Source organism: Gavia stellata, chromosome 16 (assembly GCF_030936135.1).
Source record: "Gavia stellata isolate bGavSte3 chromosome 16, bGavSte3.hap2, whole genome shotgun sequence".
In the NCBI taxonomy this organism is placed as follows: domain Eukaryota; kingdom Metazoa; phylum Chordata; class Aves; order Gaviiformes; family Gaviidae; genus Gavia; species Gavia stellata.
The window spans coordinates 12,091,521-12,109,450 of NC_082609.1; the positions used below are offsets into that span (position 1 = coordinate 12,091,521).

Below are 17,930 nucleotides of genomic sequence, written 5' to 3' on the forward strand. Positions count from 1 at the left end.
AGCAGAAAGGACAGAGGGCTGGACCTGCCGCTGCTCTGCCGTTCTGCAGCGTGACTCCAAGCTGAAAGCCAGGAGAATCACGCAAGAAACTGCGGCACATCATAAGGAGATGAGACATCAGTGGAGAAAGTGATGCTGAGAGTAACAAGCCACCGTGACCTGTCTTTGCATCTCCTCTTACCTTGCATATCCCTTGTTTCAAGACTCCTTTATTCCTTCCAAATGATGCTTTGCAGTCCACATAACCCTGACTGCAGAGTGGCCAGGCTGGCTGACCCACATGGCCAACACATATATAGCACTTAAAAAAAGTCTCAAGCACATGTGTGATCGCGAGAGTGCCGGCAATAGCACACTTCTGCCCTTCGTTTGTCCTGACCAGAAGGCACACGACTGTGACCACACCTCACCGTTTCACTGCAGGACTGAGCACCATTACAAACCTTCCCCTCTGCACATACACATACAATTCTTTAAGAGACAAAAGCCTGCAGCCAGCTGAACAGTTTAATTATGCCATAGTCCAGTTTTTGATAAGATCGTGTTAGCTAGGTGCCAGAGGGACCTAGGTGCCAGCAATCATGGCAAATGAAGAAGCAGAAGCATCTTTGGAAGGACGTCCAGCCAGTCCCCTTTCTGCATAGTCTGTATGGGGAGGAAGAGGAAAGAAAAAACCCAACACTCCCTCCTCAAAGGCAAAAAAAAAATCCAAATCACTGTCTCCCTTGAGCAAAAAAGGGCCACAGTAGATAGAAATAAATCTAAGGCAAGAGTGGGGGGGCCACAAGGCCAAGGTTAGCCTAAGAAAACACCAAAGCTGCTCTGCCCCAGACTAGTCCTTACAGAGGACCAGGAGGAGGAGCAGCCACAGTGTAGAGAAAGGCTGATAACCACAGCACAAGGGGCAGCAGCCACTGCCTGCTTCTCCTGTTCAGAGCGGTTATTGCTTCAGTCTGAGCTGACAAGCCCAGTGAGCACCAGGCTCACGTGAGAGGCGATGCATCCAGCTAACAGTGCAAGTATGATCACAGAAAGGGTCCTGCCCAGCTCCCCAGCCTGGAGCTGTGCTGAGCAGGCCAGCTCCTGGAAAAGCCACCAAAAATTCCAGTGTCCCCCAGTGCAGGACAGAGGCCACGTTTATCCCAGACAGAGCAAGGGGACAGGAGGATGCTGTTTTGAGAAGAGGCTGCTGAGAGGGTCTTCCAAGTCCAAGTTGCCAGCCTGCAGCCCATGAGGACACAAGTACCAGCTGGTGGCCTGCCCAGCTGCGAGGTGTTACAAGCTCTCTGCGGAGCTGAACGGGACGAACTTGGCATGTTTGGTTGGGGATGCTGGGGTCTGTCCATCTGCCTCCTCGCTCAGCTTGAAGAACATCTCCTGCTCACGCTTCTTCTGGTTCAGCTCGTCCTCCAGGGCCTTAAGCAGAAGGGAACACACACAAAAGATGTATTTGAGATTGTACTGGAGCTACGGACACTGTCCCCTCCAACCAGCCAAGCAGGACACCCCGCTCACGCCGAGGAGGCACTACCTTCTTCCGTGGCCTCAGCTTGTCCCGCCACTCCTTCATATGCTGGTTGTGGTTCTCATCCAGGGACTTAAGCTTCTGGGTTTCATGCTCAATCAAGAGGTGACACTTCTCATTCTAAACACAGATCACAAAACAGAACACCCATTAAGCAGCCGGTACTGTAAATCCTGAGGTCAAACAGGACTTGCATTGGCCAGAGGCATTCAGAGCTCTGAGCTCCAGGGCACGTTTAGACACGGCCACAAAAACCTCTCGAGGCAGAGCAGGGGGACATCAGTTCTAGTTCACTGACAGTCCTCTGCAGCCACTTCTTACGATGTGCTCCTTGTGCTGGAGCAGTAACAGCGCACAGGCAGCTCTGAGAGGCTGAGCCTCGAGGGACGGGTACCTGCAGCTGCTGGAGCTCATTCGTGTTGCTCTCGCACTGGGCCTGCATGTCCTTCATCTGCGTCTCGTGCTTCTGCTGCTGGTGCAGCCGCTCTGCTTTTTGCCTTTTCTCTTCCTGCTGAGCAAACTGGAAGCGAGAAAAGCAGGTGCCCGTGTAAGCAGCATCGCTGTGATCTCTGAAGCCGGTTAAGAGACTGTCAGCTTGCACTATTACATGGGAAAGAAAGAAAAGCCCCGAGGATGCTTCCCAACACTAGTCACAATGGAAGCAGCATTGATAACCACACCTGATGCCACAAAAGCAAAGACCTCTGACTCCCTGCAGGGGGTTAGAAATTTGGGAACAGTTGCCTTTTTCCGACTTCCCTTCTGCCAGCAGGCCAGCAAAGTACTTCACCCCCAGCCAAGCCTCAGCCCCGGTGCCCTTCGCAAGACCTGACCTGTTTTATCTTCTCCCGCTGCTCGGATGCGCTCCCGCTGGAGTGGATGTGAAGGCTCTTCTTGTACATGGCCATGCGCGTCTTCCCTTCACTCCGCTGGATTTTGGGGAGCCGGGCTTTCTCCTGCTGCTGTCGAATTTTCAGCTGCTCTAACATGCGCTGGTTGTATCGCTGCATTTGCTCCCTTTCCTACAACGGCAAAGGGACAGGTATGAGAGGAGGAGAAACACCTCAGGCCAACAAGAAAGTGCTGAGGAGACCAAAGAGAGCTGGAGAGCAGACTTGGGAGTTGCACGGAGGTGGCTTGTGACAGACAGCTCCAAGGGGAAAAAGAGGTGAAAGCAGAGAAGGGGGCTGGAAGGAAGCAGAAGTGACCGTGAGATGTGCCAGTCTTCACTCGCTGCTCTGGGAATCCACCATACCACATACCAGACAGTGACAGATTTCCAGAAAAGCCCCTAAAATCCACAACTGCTTCTTGTACGTTAAACGCACACAGCACAGAATATACATCCCAAGCAAGCAGGCTGATCCGAGCGTTATTCTGGTCCCTTTTCACTAATAATGACCAAATCCCTGAACTCCTAACCCACCCTCCACCCCCCACTTACAATCTGGAAGGGAAACATCCCTTCTGGGGCCACCCAGGCACCCTGCTGACCAGCACCCAGCATGGGCGTAGGAAGACGCTAACTCTTCACCTTCTCGTGCTTCCGGAGCAACTCGTGCCTCTGGAGGAAATACTGGTCCTTTAGCTGCTGCTTGACAAGCTGGTGTTTCTCCTGTTGCTGATGCTCTTCGAGATCCCAGATGCACGCCTCCCGGTCTGAGGAAGGGAGAAGGGTCAGGAGACAACCCACCCTGGCCCCCCGGCTTGATCACACACGGCATCCCAAGTACAAGCAATCCCTACACACGAGAGCAGTACAGCAGACGTGGGGGGTGATTGTTCACCTCCTGTTTTCCAAGAGAAATTGGTTGCAAACCATATCAGAGAATCATTTCTTGCAATTATGAAGCCTAATTGGTTCGTATTTGTAAAGCGCTTTGAAGATTAAAGCACTAAGTATTATTATTGTTAAACATTTAGACAGAATCTGGCAAGGCTGTTTTTTCTAAATCCTATCCTGCCAGCTTGCAACTCTGTCACAGCATCTGTTGCGTGGGAAGAGCCAGCGCTGGATAAACCCATCGTTACAGCATTTGCTTTCCTCCTTTTCAGCCTTTGCCACCCACCTCTCATGAGCTGCTGCTTTTTGTTCAGGCACTCGCGTTCCTTGTCGCAGATCTCTTTTTTGTTCTGGGCGGTTATATTCTTCATGGCTAGCTCCAGGTCCTCCTTCTGCTTGGCCAAAAACTCCTGTTCCTGGAAGAAAACAGCAGTAGCACCATGAGCCCTCCTTCTGCTGCAACTTGAAAAGCATCTGGTGGTATTTTAGAAACTGCCAATTCCTCGAGGAGGAAGGATGCTTCTGTCTACTACACGTTTCCCAATCCTGGAGTTGTGGCAATCTTCTCTCAGCCTTACCATGGTTTGTTTTTTCTGGGCAAAGTCATCCATCTTCACCTTCATGTTACCTTTGCGCTGTTGCCGTGGCAGCTTCTCAACCTCGTTCTTGACCTTTGGGGAGGGAAAGGAGATTGATCGGCAGGTAACTTTAGGCCAAGAACAACCCCACCTAATGTCACTAAACAGATGGACCTCAGGAAACACCCAAATATACCAAAGAAAAGCAAGAGCTTCCTGCTAAAACACCAACAACTGCTCCCCTCTCAAGTTCTGCTGTGGAGAAATGCTGAAGCTTTCCTGGAAGAAACAGATGCAGGAAACCAGCTTTCCTCCATCCTATCCCCTCCTATCCTATCCTATTTTTACCTCCTTCTTCATCTGCTTCAGCTGCTCCAGGAATTTGACATGGTCCCGCTCCTGTTCCAGGCGAATGCGCTTGGCTTCCTCCCGCCGGCGCAGCGAGTGATCTTGTTCCATCTTCTCAATCTGCTGCTTCTGCTGCCGTTCGAGGTTTTCCAGTTCGGTGTCGTAGAACTTCTTCTTTGTCTGTATGGGAAGAGAACAGAGGTCAACCTCAGCCTCCTCTGTGCTTTGTTTCCTTTCAAAAGTTAAAAAAAAAAATGAAAAAAGAAGAAAAAAAAAAAAAAAGGAGGGTTGTCCTAGCAGGACTTGAGCCTCTTTACTAAACACATAGGAGAGAAATTTCCAAGTAATGCCCCACGAAGCACACAGGACAGAGTCAGCTCTAGCATGAGCCCAAAGCTTTTTTGAATTTGTTCTAGCACGTTTCAACCCCTCCTCCTTGCTTACATCCTGATCTACAGCATCCCACTGGGACCCATGGCCCTGGGCAGCGAAGCTCAAGCATAGCAGTTCTTTCTCTGCAGACCAGGATTTCCAAGTTTGAGGGCACTGCACTCTGACAGTGCCCTTGTGTCCGATCTCTCCCTCCCTGCGAGAGGCAGGGATGGAGCACACGGGTATCAATGGGAGCGGGTTGCAAACTGCCCCAGGGAAAGGGCAAAGGAGGCAGGTTTGGGTCTTTTGCACATCGCACTGCATGGTGAATAAACCTCACAAATGAGAAGTGACTTGCTAAGCTGGGAATTCACAGACGTGGCATGTCAAGACTGTAGAAATGTAACAGAACACAGGAGTAAGTGATGGCTCCCAGCCTGCCGCGAGGGGATGGGGTTACCAGGCACACATACTAAGTGCATTAATAAAGGGGTATTTAAAAGATGGCTTACGAAAGCTTTAAAGAGACTTACCTACAAAATTATTTTACTTCAATGTAAGCTGCCCACAGAAGGACTAGGTATGTAAGCCTAGTTTATCTTTATTCAATTTATACTCTAACTTGCTAGTTTTCCTGCTCTTACATTCTGTCCACACTGCTTTCTTATCTAAAGGGCTTTTTTTCTTCGAAACACAACAGCACTATAAACTATTTCTCACAGTAGCCATGAAAAGACATACAAGAAAAGACCATTGAAGAGGGGAAAGTCCAGAACAACCCTTCCGCTGCTACGCCATGCCAGGCATTGGCAGTCAGTGCTTCCCAAGCTGCAGGCTGCATGTGCTTAACAGCCACAAAAAGCTCTGTCCTCCACAAACACATTCCATTCCTCAAATCCCAAAGGGGTTCCTTGGTGGTCCTGCTCCCTCCGGACACGATGCCGCAGGACTGCTGCAACCCAGAGAATGTCGCCCTGTACGAGGGTTTGCAGGGCATCTGCAGAGGAGAAGTCAAACCAGCAGATAGTGGGAGCTTCCCCTTCCCTGCCCACGTACCGTCATTTCTTGCTCGAAGCGCCTGAGCATCTGCTCCAGCTGCAGATGGTGTTTGCTGTTGAGCTGGGCCTGGTTTCGGTGCTCCTCCTTCTGAAGGAGACGCAGCTCCCGCAGCTCCTGGCGCCTGCAGAGGGTTAAAACAGAGGGGGAGAGAGAAATACAGAGTCGGACAAGTTCACAGCCACGTGCCTGAACAGGGATGGCAGAATCAATAACCAGATCATTTCGGCAGGGAATGAAAGCCGCACAGCCATCCCATAGCACCCTGCCGCTTGCTCTGAGCACGGGCAGGAGGCAAATGCCAACTGACCGATGTGCTCTTGGGCTCCATGACACCAGAGCACTGTGAGGAAGCAGGATGCTAGTTACGTTAACTGTTGGCAAACTGTCAGTGTTCACAAGTAAGGCCTGTTAGCATTCACAAATTCGCAAACAAGCCCTGTCAAAGCTCCTAAGGTGATGCTGCAGGCTACGCTGTCCCAGTCAGCACCCACAATACCTGTTCCGCCAGCTGAGTTAGCGCACACTGGTCTTCAAAACACAGTTCAGGCCAAGCTGGGGCTGCCCTGGCCTGGCCCCTGCACCCTGCATCCCTTCTTGCTCATGCCTGGGTGGCAGAAAGGGCAGTTCTCCCAAATTCTGCCATGTCTACCATGACACGGCATCACTTCCCTCATCCAGCTTCACATCCAGTAAAAAGGAGCCTCTGCTCAGACAGTTGCGTTTTAGCCTGGTTGCCATATTTGTGCCCAACCAAGCTGGAAATCACTGATGGACCACGCACAAAAGGACCAACAGCAGCAGTTTCACTGTGCAGGATCTGCACCGTGACCTCCACTGCTGTGCATCAGCCTTACGCATTGAGCACAACCCTCTCTGGGGGCCCTCCTGGGAAAAGCACTTTGGAACGATTTCTTCTTTCAAAACAAACTCAAGCCCCATTAAATGAACTGGTGCAATATGATGTGCTCTCTTCTAAGCTAGCCTTCAGACCAATACCCTGGTGTGCTCCAAAACGCCAGAAACAAGGCCCTTTCCTGGCATCCTGATTTGCGCGTGAGTTGACTGTGCCCGCTAGCTAGTCCCAAGGGAATAACCACTTCTCCCAAAAGGTGTTCAGGGACTCAGTGCTTTCCAACCCAAGCCTCTCTGTCCCTTCCCGCACCTCCCAGATGGAGCAGGCACTATTTAAAAATTAAAAAAGGAGCCTCTTTGCAGGGATGCCACCACACCTGAGAGGACCAGGAGAAAGCAGCTGTGGCTGCAGATTCCCTGTATGCTAGTACATGTGCTCCCTGTGTTATATTGGGGTTATATGCACTTTTCACATGAAACTGAGTAGCTAATGAGCTTCTGCGTATATCTGATATTAGGGCCTAGGAATAAGGCTGCCATAGGGACACACGGTGCTTGGGACAGATTATATTCTCAGGGAGTTCCTCAGAGTAGCACAAGGGAGCCTAGAATGGGGCATCAAGCAAAACAATTTGTATTTTAATTATTTTATGGGCCTTTTCATTTCAGTGCTGCTACTGATAGTAATGAAGCTAGAAACATAAGTTTCTCTCCCTGAGAAAGGGTCATGGAGGTTTGAAAGCTGTAAGGTCTGCAAAAGAGTCATAAACGCTTAAGCAGGAAGAATACTCCCACAAATATTAAATGATGCTCAAGGAGTTGACAACTCTCTTGGCCTTTCTGTTAATGATGTTAATGAAATCTGAGGAGATACAAGAACAAAAGGATGAGGAGCATCTCGAGAAGATTATTTCAATCTAGCCAGTGCATCCACAGCGCTGGAGACACACATTCAGTCATCCCCAGAGGACACAGACAGCCACAGCACGAGCTTCCCTCATCATAGCCTTGCTGCATCTTATCCCCGAGATGCATCCCTTGTTCCCCTGCATCCAAACAGAGTTCAGCTTATGCAGTACAGCAAGCCCTCTGCCCAGCCAAGGAAAGGCTAAAAGAAGTGATGTCCTCACTGGACAGTTGTCCTGTCCAAATGGGACCAAGAAAGAAAATGGGAGGACTTTACGTCACTCCTGCATTTGCTTGCAGAGAAGAAAACCCTGCCCCGGGCTCAGCACCCTGCTCCCCCTCCATCCAGTGACCCACTTGCCTCAGAAATCTCATCTCTTCATCCTTCTTCTCATCCTCACTGATGATCTTTGAGGTGGTGACGCTCACCTCTACTCCATCCACCACAAACTTGCGGGTGCGTTTCAGCGTCTTCTTGTGCATCCGGGAGTCCTGAGTGTGGCAGGGGAGGAAAGGAGGAGGCCATGAAGCGGCTCCCTGGCTTGCTGCACAGGATGCTACAGCTGAAAGCCTCAGAGCGATTTTGATGCTGTTGTTAATGAGTAACATAAGCAAGGAAACAACATCGAGGGGGAGAAAAAAAGAGGGGGGAAAAAAGAAAAAGAAAAATCATTGGCAGATTTGGAGCTGCCATTCAAGCCATGCAGCCTTGTTACCACGCTGCAGTACAGTGTGATTTCCACACTGCAGAAGCCTGACCTGGGGGAGAGACAACCCACCACTTGAAGACCCTTCCTCTCCCTGTCCAAGTAAAGTGAAGCCTGCTGGGGGAGGCTGGCACCCCCCTGAACTGCAGTGCCGAGGAATCCACACCACGTAAAGCTTGCAAAGTTTCCTTTTAAAGCTGCTGGGCCACCCGGCCCGCAGGTACCCGCCGCACGCCTGCAGGTGCGAGGCAGGCAAGGCCCCCGCATCAGGCTGCGACTGCGGACGGAGCCATGGGGAAACAAGCCAGCCCTGCCCAAAGGCTCAGTGCTCGTGTCCCTCTGGACCTCATTACAATACTTCACTAATCACAGCCAGCTCCAAGCCCCTTACAGTGACCTCTGCAAAGCACAGCCCCTATGCTTTCATTAGCATAGGTAGGGACAAGCTCCAGGAGCACCGTGTCCTCTCCCAGCAGTGCCCCAGCAGGTCAGCAGCCCAAGCCTGGCGAAAGGACTGTGTCCAGAGACTCGGTTTCTTTGGCAAAAAAAGCCCAAAAAACCCCCATGAACGATATGAACGACTTGAATTGTGCAGTCCTACAAGGAAAGCACAGCGGTAGAATGAGCAAAGGTTCCCTGAAGTCTTCTTGCTCTTACTGTGATGACTGTTACAGATATAAAAAAAATGGCAGAAGAGCTTCACATCAGCCTGCAAGGTCCAAAGCAAGCCCCTGGAGAGCTTGCTGCAATGGGGGAGCCAGAGAAACTCCCAAACTCACCTGCAGATTTCTTATCCCTAGTCTTTCTAAAAAAAGAAAAAAGACCTGGATACTTTTTGCCAAAAGGTTTTTTGGCTTTTTTTTTTTTTTTTTTTTTTGACTGAACTATAAGCAACTGGACAAAGAGTCTGGTAACAAAAGTCACCTTAACTTTTCAGTTTAGCCTGCAATAAAAAGCATGTAATAGTTAATGTTTACAACCAGAAATGGTTTAACTCTTTGCTGCCCCTTCTCTTGCTGCAACCTGCCTGGCACCCTGTGCACCCAAACCAGCAGCACCAGGAACACAAGCAAGGGCAGAGCAGAGGAGTTTAACCCCACAAAGCTAAGGCTGGGTAAGGAGCCTGGATGAGAAGGGAGCAGCACAGCCCGGTACCCCCATACATACTCAAAACTCCTTGTGCAAAGCAGAGGTGTCAGCAGAGCACCTTTCCCAGGGTCTTCCAGCAGCATCACTCCTGGACAACAGCTCTGCTTCAACACCTTGCTTGGCAAGATGCCATTTAGTTTGTTCTGAGCGTTGCCTCTGGCTGGGGCAATTCAAACTGTGATCTAACACGACCATCTCTTTGAGACTTACTCCCTGTAAAACCCAAAAAGTTCCTTTCTCCTTCTAGGGGACCAACTGGGGAGAGCAATTACAAATGTGGCATCATATTAATCTTTGGCTGGCCTCAAGGAGACCAGATGTCATGGGAAAGGCAGTGAGGAGGGGTAAATTGCCATGCAAGAGCATCACACTTCCCTCATTAGGGATCCACACTGATTGAGGGCTCTTGCGGGGGATGCTGGGTCTCATGCTCACAGCAGGAGATGGGAGCAAAGGAAAGTATTGCTGAGAATGGTTTTCGGGCACATTTCTGTGCTGGGAAGCTATCACTCATGCAGGCAATTGGATAAAGATCTTGTGCAACATATCACTCTGCCTCCTCAAGCCACACATATTTCTTCTTCCGAAGCTCAGCAAATATCATTCCAGTTACTTTGCCTCTTCTTCTAAGCCATGCTGACCTGGCCGGCTCTGGCTCACAAGCATCCCCAGCCTCCAGAAAGCCTTAGCAAAAGCCAAGAAGCCTGGGAGGTCTTCATGCAAGTCATTGCTGACACAAACCAGGCCAGATGTATGGCAAGTTGGAAGAATTGAGAGAGGTACCAGCCCAAACAAGCTTTCTCCTTGGGCGAGGTGTTCTAGGGAAGAGCAGGAGAGTCATGGGCAATGGATAAAATTTAGGAAATCAAATTTTGGGTTTCATACTTGTCCTTGCTCTGACTGTGTATGACTGCACAAGTTAGGTGAGTGGCACAGTTACTTCACACCTCTCAGGGACCCAAAACAGCTACAAAACACCGGACTTCCATTAGATTTCAGTGGCCTGGGACAGCAGAGGACACATGTTGCTCTCTCAGGAAGGAGTTTAAGGGGCTATGGCCAATGCGTGCAGGCGCACAGCCTCTCAAGGAAAGGATCTGAATTTCAGGGACTTGGCTAAAAAAGGAAAAAACCTCAGCTCTTTTTACCAGGGGTTTGCTGCCCTTCCTTCTCCACACCCTCTGCCCACCACTCTCACCTTCAGGGAGATGGAGCCGCTCTCTCTGTTGAGGGACAGGTCAGCAGACAAGGAGATGGTGAGGTCCATGCTTTCAGAGGCCGAAGTGCTGCCAGAATCCGAATCCCCTTTGGACCGGCTGCTGGGAAATGATGCCGGGGGATCCAAGCTCCCGTTGGCAAGCTTCTCCTCCGTGAAGTTCTCCAGGTGGCTGCTCTCCGGTCGCTCCCCGATGCTTTTCCGCTCCTTGCTGCCTGGCCCAGGCTGCTTGTCCCCCTCTGTTGAGTTACCCAGCCGTCTGGGCTGCAAGATGATGTCTGGCTTGCTCTGGGTGCCCGAGGTGGCTCTCCCATCCTCTGGGCCAGAAGAGGCAGAGCTGGCAAGCCGTTTTGTGGAGTGGTTGCTCTCCAGTTTGTCATTGTCACTGCCTATCCCTTCTTCTGAGACTTGATTGCTTTGTCCATCTGCGGTCTCCTTGCCAGTCCCCACAGGCCCGTTCACTGCCTTGGACGAGGAAGAGTCCGGAGGCTTCTCCCCATCAAAACTCAGCTGACTTGCCTCAGAGGGGTCCCGCTTGTGCTTACCGGGGGGCTGGAAAGACAGCAAAGGGAAGGTGTTGGGTTTTGCACCACCGCTTTAACACAAGAGCTGCAAGTCCCCACACTTCAGAGCAAAGTCGCCCACAGCTAAAGAGTTATTGGGAGGAAATCTTCCCTTTTAGAACATCCGTCTTGGGACACTTCTATCTTTATCCACTTGTGTGGTCCCAAGGGCTGTGGATGCTGACTGGAAGGAAACAGCTCCAGGACCTGCACATTCTTGAGGCAGCCTAGGAGTTTGCCTATTGAACCCCTTTTCCCGTGGCTAACTCCACCATGGATTCATCGCCGTCCTTTGCCACAGATAAGGGAGGTCGGGGTATCTCCCTCAGCAAAGCTGCCCAGGCAGCCCCATGCTGTCCCCTTCAAAGAGCCCAGCTCCCTCCTAGGGCTGGTAGTGCCTCACTGCTGCACCACATGCTGCTGGCATTACTTCACTCCAGCTTCTCCAGCCCGTACCAGGGCTTACTTTTCACTTTTTCTCTTAAAACTTCTTGCAAGCCTCTCCTGCGAGCGGGCAGCTGGACCATCCGCCAGCGTCATTGTTTCTCCATGCCCTTTGCAGCCACCGAAAAACAGCCCCTCCCTGCCCAAGCAACCACTTCCCCCTCCACCTGATGGGGCCCAGAATTAGCCATGAACCAGCCTTTTGGAGCCGAGAAAAGTTGCCGAGCTCTTTCCCCCACCGCAGTCGCACCAGCAAACTTGCCAGCATGGGGCCAGGAGTGCTCACCGAGGCAGACTCTGAGGAGTCATCTTCTTCCACTTCGTCCCGACTGTCCTCGATCTCTTCCATCACCTCAGCCTTGGCCTCAGCCACCAGCTCGCGCAGGGCCCGGTTGCTGGTCACCTTGCTGACGAAGGGATGCTGAAAAGCCAAGCACAACGCACACACGTGAGGTGGTCAAAAACCGGACCTCGTGGCTGAGTGAGAACACGGGGACGGCAATGGTGAGGACCACTTCTTGCTTTTAAACAAGTCCAAAGACCTAAGGACGTGGTTATTGCCAGTGTCACCAGGCTTAACCCCCCCAAATGAATTTACAGATACGTGTTGCGCGTACGAGAAAGAACAATAGAGAACACGATGCCAAGGTTAAGCACACAGATGCTCAAAGCGTGGTGCTCTGCAAAGCTGCTTTATGTCAACATCCCCCAAATGAGAGCACCAGCTGCATTTAAACAAGGGGCTCTCACTGCAGAGGAGACGTCTCCACCTCACCACGGGTGGGCTGAGCTCTGGGGTGCAGGTCCGAGCCCACGAGGTGCCGCTGGCAGCGGGGCAAGAGCTGGTCTACAGGATCTCTGGGTGCAAACAGCGTGGTGGAAGGTTTAACTGACATCAGGCTCGAATCGCTCAGTGCACACAGTGGGGTGTTTGTGCTGAGCTTCAGCAAAAGGCTGGGGAGTCCCTCAGGTTGCAGAGCTCACTGCATGCTTCCTCCCGTTGACTCCAGTGCCGGAGGGGAAGCGTGCAGCCAGAGTGCCAGCGCTGCAGAACGAGAGCGGTGGCAGGCAGTGGGGAAAAGCATCCTCCAGGTTTTCGCTATTATTTTGGAAGAGGACAGGAGGAAAGGAAAGGAGTTTAATTATACCTGGTTATCCCAGATTTAAATTCAAGCTGGCTGCCACGTGGGCATTTTTAGGCAACTGGAGCCATTTCTATACCAGCTGCGGTCCATAGGGGCTCTGCAGTTTGCTCCAAAGGGAAAAACATGGCTGTTCCTTTTTGGAGCATTTTAGTGGCTGAAAAGTACTATGAACTTTCTAAACAAGGGAAAAATAATCTGAAACCAGTCTAGGACCCATCAACCCTTTTTTTTTTTTGTTTGTTTGTTTCCTCAAAGAGAATCAGGCTGTACAGACGCAGTGGTTCAGACACTCGCAGACCCAGGCAGAGAGAGACACCAGCCGCACACCCAGCCCAGGGGCCGGTGCCGGTCCCTACCTCCAGCAGCTGGGCAGCGCTGGGCCGGGTCTCCGGGTTCTTGTCCAGCGCTGTCTTCAGGAAGTCTCTGAAATCCAGGGACCTTAAAACACAGTTGTTAGCGAGAAGCTCAGAAGAGGGAAAGGCCTCGAATGCCACAGGGGTCTGCTCGATCCCTGTGCGGGTTGTGTCCCAGTTGGCACCTGGCCACAATCACCGTTTCCGTCCCAGCATGGGAAACCCTGTGCTCCGTTATTCTGATTATTTGTAAGAGAATCAGCAACGTGGCCAAGCGAGGGACTAGATTTTGCCTTGCCTGCGATGGCAACAGACTGAGCGCCAGCCACTGTGCCCCAGGGCCAAGGCAGAGAGATAGGAGAGTTATCCTCCAAAGGGAGGATGCGCGGAGCTGCTTGCGGACAAGGATGCTCCAGAACCCATCCCCACAGCCGCAGTGTGAAAGGACAGCTGTGAAGGAGCAGGAACCCCATAGGAGGGCACCCTCAGCCTGCAAAGGCACAGCTCGGAGAAACAGAGTACATCACTGATCCAATTCTGGCTTCTGAGCTGCTCCAGAGGAAGCACTCCCACCCTGCCTGCGGGATTTTAGTGGGAGGCTCCTGACTGCTACCTGAACTGCTGTAACAATACTTGAGACTCCAGTGCTCTCACAGTAATATGCTGCTGGCCGTCATGCAACGGGTTTTGTCATGAGTTTAAAAAAAAAAAAAAGTAACTGATTGAATTTTTTTACATGCAGAAGAGGCTTTTCAGACTCTAGGAAAGAAATTCTGGAGCTCTTGGCCATCTCCATGTTTAGAGGAAAATCTGCCTCTCATACAAAACCGTGATGTTTTGAAAACAACCATGGGATCACCCTGGCTTCAGCAGGGCTGTGGGTGGGCAGCAGCTGCCCCGTGCTGCCTGCACACCAGCAGCACGGTCACAGCGCAGGCAGCGCTGAGCAGCCTACCTTCAGCCAGCAGTGCTGTCAGGGCCCCGAGCACACAGCTGGACCTAGAATACAGCTAGAATCCTACATTACGATCTCAAATTAAACAATGCTGCTATAAAAGACTATTTCTTCTCCCTTGAAATACTGCGTAAGTTGGGAGACGTGTACTGTGCTGCTCAAAAGCCCTCACCATTTGGAAGGGCAGCTGAGCGTGGGGGGATCGGACTTGGCAATCTTCAGCAGGACTCTCATGGGGTTGAGCTCGTGATGGGGCGGCTCGATCTGGGCCATTTCAATCAGCGTGATTCCCAGGGACCAGATGTCCGCCTTGTAGTTGTACGGAGTGTCCTTCATGGTCTCGCACATGACCACCTCCGGGGCCATCCTGCAAGGGGCAGAGCAAAGAGCAGGGATAGGGAGGGCTGACACCACTGCCGTGCATGTGAGCCTTACAGCAGCGATTAAATGCTTTAAATAATCCCATAACATTGCACAAAAAATGGCCTTTCCTCCCAGCTCTGGGTTTTGAAAGAAGCAGTATCTTTTTTAAGGGGTCCAACCCCCTCCCTCTTCTGCAGACCAACCGAGACAGCCCAGGCAGCCCGTGGAAACCCCCAGGCCATTGACATCTGGCACGGATGTTGCTTCAGACAATAAATTAATCCTCGCCGATTCCGTTCCTTCAGCAAGTCGGGTGATTTAGAGATTGCATTTCTGGAGTGAGGACTCGTTCCCATGTGCTTGGAGCTGCTTCAAAGCCCACTCCACCCCCCGGGGTGGGGGAAGCAGTGAGCACACACACGCAAGCACATGTGTGTCCCTCGCTCCTCCAAGCCTGGAGCATCGTGGCCCCTCGACCGGCTCAGGGCACCGTGACACCGGGCAATGTTCCCGCACCACCAAGGCTGCTCACAGCTCCCTTCAGGCAAGGGAAACCCTTGCCCATGTGGACACTGGCCAAGACTCCTTGTTAAAATCCTCCCACCCATGCTTGGTAAGGCAACACATCCCAAAAGCCATCAGCTCCCCGTTTCTGAGCAAGCCTGATATTCAGAAGGGCAAAGCTCCTCATGAACATGGGATTTCTTAGCAAGCAGGTCACTCACCAATAAGGGGTCCCAATGAAGGAGTCTCGCTTCTGCAAGGTTTTCATGTTTTTGGCAGACACTCCAAAGTCAGCTGCAAAGAGCAGTAACATTAGATGCCATAGTAAAACTGAACGACCCTTCTGAATTAGCACACTTGGCTGAAAAGCAGATTTAAAAGCAAACACACATTGAAGGCAAGAACATGATACAACGTGCTGTTTCCTCTAAACGGAGCATCAGAAATTAAATTTACTTTTGGGTATATAACCACCAGGGACCTTCCCCTCCCACGTGCTATAAGACAGGGGCATAACAAGCCACCCCTACCATAACCCAAACCCAATCTAGGCAGAAGTTGAGATCTTTTCCACAAATAACCAAAAGCAGCTCCGTGGCAGATTACTTTCAGGACTACAGTTTCATAGCAAAAAGTCTCATTTTACACTAGAAAACCCAAAGTGCTGTTGCATTCTTTCTTTTCCCTTCAGCCCCATGCACAGCAGTCACTGTGTGATGCCTTTTCCCAGTTTTGTCCTTTCTATAGACAGCTGCTGAAGCCAACCCAACCCAAATTGGTAAGACCTGCAGAGGGTACTGAGCACACTCCAGGTCAGTTTGCTCTCCGAGATGGCCCTGAAGACCTCCAGAGGAGCTGTTATCCATCTGCACCCCAGGCTTGGGATGTCCCTCACTGTGGGTCATCCTTGGCCCAAGACAGCAGAGCATTTCTTATATCAGAGCAGACCCCATCGTCACAGGAAGGTTTCCATCTTCCCAGGCTAGCTGGTCTCATCTCCATCATCCCAAGACCACCCCACAGCTGCTGGCACCCCTCGCCAGGGTCCAGAAAGAGATCTGCACCTTTCTGACCAGACCCTACAGACAAAGCTACCTTCTCATCCTCCAGCAGGTAGGTGGACGCCAATTTAACTCAAGCCCACAGCGAGTTGGCAAAGCAACCCTTTGGCAAAACTCACCCTGTCACCACCAGACCTGCTCTGGAGATAAGACGAACTCTTCCAGCTCCCAGTCCTGCCAACTGGCACCCTGCACAGGATGCTCAGCAGGCCAAAAAGCATAAAAATAGAGTTCAAAGAGGGATTAAACAAATTCACGAAAGGGAAGTCCATCAAGGGTCTGAGCACGGCTGTGGCTCGGGGAGTCTCGGTGCCCGGTGGGGGGCTAAGCAGAGCACACAGTTTGATAGTAGATTTGGCCTCCCACAAAAAAACCCACAAAGTTTTCCCCTACCTTCTCCTGCCTGAGCTCGCCAGCCAGCAGACAAGCAGCTGATGTCCCACAGGCAGAGCAGAAGACAGAGAGCACCCCTCAATCCCCTGCCACGCTTGGGCATAGCCTACAATTCAGCTCCCAGCAGCACACGCCTGTCATTGGCATAGCACGAAATGGTCCCAAGCAGCACCATCACCCACGACTACTCTCCCAACGAGCTTGGCCACGCGAGCGCCCGCTGTGCTCCTGTGCCGGGCAGCTCACCAAGCTTGATGTCCCCATCCTGGGTGAGGAGCACATTGCCCGCCTTCAGGTCACGGTGGATGATCTTTTTGCTGTGCAGGTAATGGAGGGCTTCCAACATCTGGCGGCAAATCACTTGAATCTGGGGTTCAGTCAGGCCCCGGTCCAGCTCTGTGGGAAGAGAGAGAGCCGTTAAACAGGACGGGGATTTGAGTGATGCTCCACCTGAGCAGCAGAAAGGCATGGGCTACCCAGTGGACCATTTAAAAACCACTCTCCATGTGTCAAAGCAGCAGGAGACCAATGCAAATCAGCTTGTTAAGGTCATTTATTCCCTTAGCCAGCACTTGAAGCGCAATGACTGCCTGCTTGGAGCTGCTGGTTTATAGCTCCCTCCCGGGTATGCACAACTGAATTGACTGGCCCAGGAATAGCAGATGAGGGGGATGAGCAGGGGGAGCCAGGCATGTCTGCGAGGGGGGTCTGAGCTGTATGTTCCCTGTCGATTTGGCAAACAGGTCCCTGCAGGCAAGCTGCATCTCGCCTGGTGCAAGGGAAGATGCTGCAGAGAGGAGGGAGCTGAACTCGGCCGCAGGCGGCAGCAGGGTCAAACACAGGCATGAACACTCAGCAAGTCCGTATGTAGCCTGTGCTCTCATCCCTCAGAGAGCTACCCCTGCTGCGGAGATGCGGCGTACCCCCCTGTACATCAGGAGGGACACGCCACCTCCCAAAGCAACAAGCAATAAAATACTCACCAGCGTTATCTCTACCCACTGCTCTAAGCTGGTTTTTCAGATAGCACCAGGTACCAGCACACCAGCTCATACCCCACTGTCTGTCCCTATTTCTGAAGCTTGCGGGGACACACAACCAACAGCACGACCTCCCTGCTGAGCTCTGCCCAGCCACCTTCACTGTCTGAGACCGCTTTCCAAGGCAATGGCTCTGCAAACGATCAAACCTCCAGATGGTTAGCACCGTCTGAGCTTCCCTCTCTCCCTCTGCAAGCCCCTTGCAGCGCAGATTCCCCCTCCAGCGCAGCAGAGCACACAGAGACCAGACCAAGCCTTAGACAACTCCAACTGCCCAAACTGCATGGCCTGGATGGGGGCCGAGGGATGGACCCCAGCAACTGGGACAGATGCTGCTTCAGAGCGAGGATCTTAACCACAGGCTCAGGGATGCTGGGTCAGCCACTCTGTTCCTCCTCCTCACCAAGATCTCCCTTGCTCTGGGGGAGGGTGATGATTTTCACTCTCCTGGAGCATCTAGCAAAAGTGAGGTGCAGCAAACAGAAGATTTCAAAGGTAAATGCCAGTTGCTGGTGGGGATGGGGAGGTGGAACAGGCAGCATCCAGCAACTCTGAGTTTACTAACGCCAGGAGCACTCCTGAGCTCTGACCTCAGCTCCTCCTATCCCTGATTC

At 51.8% G+C, this 17,930-nt stretch overlaps 1 protein-coding gene across 1 annotated transcript in view; it reads right to left on the bottom strand.

Moving 5' to 3' along the window:
- Positions 1–1,238: 1,238 nt before the first annotated feature.
- The window catches only part of STK10 (serine/threonine kinase 10), a 48,965-nt gene continuing 32,273 nt past the window's right edge, over positions 1,239–17,930 (bottom strand). Inside the window, exons 4-19 of the mRNA XM_059825324.1 lie at positions 16,523–16,672; positions 15,044–15,116; positions 14,128–14,322; positions 13,004–13,085; positions 11,789–11,923; positions 10,478–11,047; positions 7,785–7,915; positions 5,663–5,786; positions 4,235–4,414; positions 3,887–3,979; positions 3,595–3,724; positions 3,060–3,184; positions 2,359–2,547; positions 1,920–2,045; positions 1,532–1,645; positions 1,239–1,416 (exon numbers count right to left, since the gene is read on the bottom strand). Of these exons, the coding sequence (XP_059681307.1) occupies positions 1,276–1,416; positions 1,532–1,645; positions 1,920–2,045; positions 2,359–2,547; positions 3,060–3,184; positions 3,595–3,724; positions 3,887–3,979; positions 4,235–4,414; positions 5,663–5,786; positions 7,785–7,915; positions 10,478–11,047; positions 11,789–11,923; positions 13,004–13,085; positions 14,128–14,322; positions 15,044–15,116; positions 16,523–16,672 (2,558 nt within the window). The 3' untranslated portion in view covers positions 1,239–1,275. The remainder of the gene's footprint in view (positions 1,417–1,531; positions 1,646–1,919; positions 2,046–2,358; positions 2,548–3,059; positions 3,185–3,594; positions 3,725–3,886; positions 3,980–4,234; positions 4,415–5,662; positions 5,787–7,784; positions 7,916–10,477; positions 11,048–11,788; positions 11,924–13,003; positions 13,086–14,127; positions 14,323–15,043; positions 15,117–16,522; positions 16,673–17,930) is intronic.